The sequence below is a fragment of the Phaethon lepturus genome, unplaced genomic scaffold (assembly GCF_000687285.1).
Source record: "Phaethon lepturus isolate BGI_N335 unplaced genomic scaffold, ASM68728v1 scaffold31147, whole genome shotgun sequence".
NCBI lineage: Eukaryota > Metazoa > Chordata > Aves > Phaethontiformes > Phaethontidae > Phaethon > Phaethon lepturus.
The window spans coordinates 1-3,374 of record NW_010553059.1 but is presented as its reverse complement, the minus strand read 5'-3'; the positions used below and the strand labels follow the sequence as shown (position 1 = coordinate 3,374).

General features: G+C 56.5%; 1 protein-coding gene across 1 annotated transcript in view; it reads right to left on the bottom strand.

Annotated features, from left to right (window-relative positions):
- Positions 1–3,166, bottom strand: part of LOC104624141 (septin-9-like) — a gene marked incomplete at both ends in the record, with an annotated part of 12,815 nt that extends 9,649 nt beyond the window's left edge. Inside the window, one exon of the mRNA XM_010291428.1 lies at positions 2,934–3,166. Coding sequence (XP_010289730.1) covers positions 2,934–3,166 — 233 coding nt within the window. The remainder of the gene's footprint in view (positions 1–2,933) is intronic.
- Positions 3,167–3,374: the final 208 nt, after the last annotated feature.

Here is a 3,374-nt window from a genome sequence, read left to right as displayed (position 1 = left end):
AGCTGTGCATTAAGCAAACACCAGCGAGCACCCAGCAGCTGGCCAGCCCCGTCACCCAGGACCCATCAGCCTGCCCCAGGGACGTGGTGGGCACCCAAGAGGGGCTGCTAGCGGGGAAAGCGGCAGTGGGTGACAGTGCGTCAGCCCACGGCTCTGGAACAGGCAGAAAAGGGGCTGCCGAGGCCGGGCGGTGTTTCAGAGCCCCGTCTCAGAGCCGAGCGGTGCTTCACAGGGGTCAGAGCTGAGATATTTATTGGGTGGCAAAGAGCCGGGCTTGCACGGCTGCGGCCCAGAGCCCCTGCCAGCACGTTACTTAGCCTTCGCAAACATGGTTTTACGGGAGTGTTACAAGAAGGACAGGGTGTGTGTGAACCGGATGGGTTGCAAAGCCCCGAACTCCTTGCAAAGGGAGACAGCAGCGGAAACTTCTCCGCTGATTAACCCCTGAGCTGCCCGGATGGGAGGGCCAGACTGAAAGGGAGCCGAGCAGTCCTCCGCTCCAGCCTCTGAATCTGGGCACCTGGTTAACCTTGCCTTTTTTTTTTAACCCCCCTCTCTCCTTTTTACTTAAGATAAAAGCAAGCTCTCGCCCAGTGACCTGGCGGGCTTAGCCCTGGCTGCCTGCAGCCTCCACGTGCCAGGAAGAGATGCCGAGTCCTGTGCCATGCCCGAGCAGGGAGGACGGACGGACACCAGTCCATGCTTTGGCTGCGTCACATGGTGAAGGCAGCAGCTCCCCGAAGGCAATGGAAACAAGCTCCGTGCAAGCACTACCCCAGGATGGACGGCACCAAGCATCCCGGGATGGCAAGGGGCGTGGGCAATGGGGAGCACACGGATGGTGCCACATGGGCATGGTGGGGTCCTCCACAGTTGGGTGAGGATGTCCCTGGTGCAGGTCCCTGAAGCACTACGAGCCACTGCCCGTGCTCCCCATCACCTCTGGAGAAGCCAGAGGCCCCGCAGCAAGGGCCTCGATACCCTTGCCATACCCTTCTGCAAGGGACCGCGGACCACCTGCCTCAGCGGGGGCACAAACCTGCACTCAGTCTTCTGCGACAACCCCATGGCACGGCCTCCCAAACCGCTGTCCTCCAGAATGAGCGTGATCCTCCGCCAGCAGTGCTGCCGCAGCAGCTCCACCCAGCAGAAGAGGGGGCCACGCCATCCGTTCGTGTCCACAGACCCACGGGCAGCCCGTCCGTGATGATGAGAAAGGTAACTTGGGCTTCACAAGGGAGCAGAAAGGAAACCCAACCCCTGCTCGAGCTCTCAGACGAGCAAAATTTCCCACCGACTTCTCCCTCCCGGTGGGGTCTGTCCCCCTTCACTCATTCCTTGGCTTATCTCCGTCCCGCGGCAGGAGGGAACGCGCGAGTCAGAGGCCGGCTCTGACACGGGGGGAAGGAGAGCGCAGTCCCCAGGCCGTGGCCTGGGAGCGAGCACTGGCCCCAGCCGGGCTATCAGGCTACAGGGAAGGAGGATCAGCGCAGGGCTCAGCAACAGCGGCCTCCAACCGCCGGGCTTCCTCGGATATTGGAAACACATGTTTGTTGGAGAGAAAGAAAAAAAGCAGCTGAATATCCACACAATTGCTGTTAGCCGGCGGGTGAGAGAAACCAGAGCGCGCGGCTGGAGAGGCTCCGGGGGGGACGTGGGGACGGGGCTCCACGCCACTGCCTGCACGGCCCAGGAAGGGCAGCTGCCACCATCCAAAACTTGCAAGCTGTGTGCAGGTCAGGCATCTGCAGGGTCTGCGAATCAGACGTGCTTTTCAGAGTTAAACAGCCAAAGCGATGAGAAAAAGCTCGAGCACAGCTAATGCTGCAACACTCCGACCTGCCGAGGCAGGGTCTGCAGATCAGGGCTGAGATAAGCGGGACCAACACGCTAGACTGGCCCAGAAATGTCATCTCCCTTTGAAACATTTTCTGCTTTATCGTATTAAAGCATAAACGTTTTGTCGGCCCCTCTGTTCCCAGTCGACAGCCAGTTACACAAGAAGAGCATAACTGGCCCATGCAGTCATTTTATTCCAGTGAAGGATGCATTTTTGGTCTACCCACTGACAGAAGCAAAACAAAGTCTTTTCTGTTGGAATAAATCTCTACATGGGGAAGAGGAAAAGGCTGACAGTAATACAGTGCTGGCGGCTTAAGTTTACTTTTGAAAACAGACCCAAAAAAATCCCCACTCAGACAGAGCCAGAAGTGGAAGGAATTGACACAAATCAAAAGGAAATTTAGGTCTTGCTTTATGTTGTGACACTTTAAGTCACGTTTTTCAAGACACTTTAAGTGCCCCAGATTTTCACTACGGGCTCCGTGCCTAGATAAAAAAAAACCAAAAAAACAAAACCCACCAACCCAAAACCAGAGCGAGATCTGGGCCTTTGGTGCTGTTGCTTGAGAAGTGCCAGAACCAGGAGAGCCCTGTGCTGAACAAACTGCATCCCACTTGCAGACTAGTCAAACAACCTACAAAATGTCCTTAAAGGGTGAGGGTGTTCGCTCCCTTGGCAACGCAAGGAAACCCCTTACAAAGGCAGGGGCACAGAAAAAAAATTCATGTTCTGTTTGCAAAGGCAGCCTTTCCATCCAATTTGAGAACTCAGCGACTGGTGTCCGTCCTCGGTCGTGCAAGCAAGGTGACCAAAGCAAAGCAAGCCACTAGCTGGACCTCAGGGAGGCTTTGACAGCCCCTCGAAAGAGGAAACGCCACGTTTCTCTGGGGTAGAGCGGCTCTGCTGTGTTATTGTGAGGGCTCCAGATGCTACCGCCCTAGGAGGGACAGCTTCACGCTGTCCTCACGCTCCTCGAGTCCCCAGGAGACACAGGGGGATCCCAAGGACTACCCTGACAGCTGAGTTGCCCGAGACCGAACGCGGGAGAGGGAAGCCCCGAGGCTCGGAGCGAGGGCGGCAGGCTACGTACGAGTGGCCGGTGGCTGGGATGAAGTATATACAGCAGTGCACTCGCGTGTCGGGAATCCGCTTCTTCCGGTTAATGTTGATTTCCTCCTGCAGGTACTTCTCGTACTGGTCATTGATGAACTTCATGATGGGCTGCCAGCTGCGGAGAGAGGGAGGAAGATGGGATGATGGGTTTGTGTGAGGGTTCTGGACCACCCTGACCCTCCCAACTGGCCTGACTGCATGAAGCAGAGCCTGCCAAGCCGGGGATACTCAGCATCTTACAGAATCCCGTAAAACAAACAAACCGACCAAAACACACTCACACAGGGAATGTTTTAGTCAGCTCCCATTCATACAGCAACCGTGGGTGGCAGGGAAATCACAAACCTCACGTGTTCACCGCGTGGCAACTCCACACACCGCAGCAGGAGGGGATGTACTAGCTGGTTTAGACAAGCAA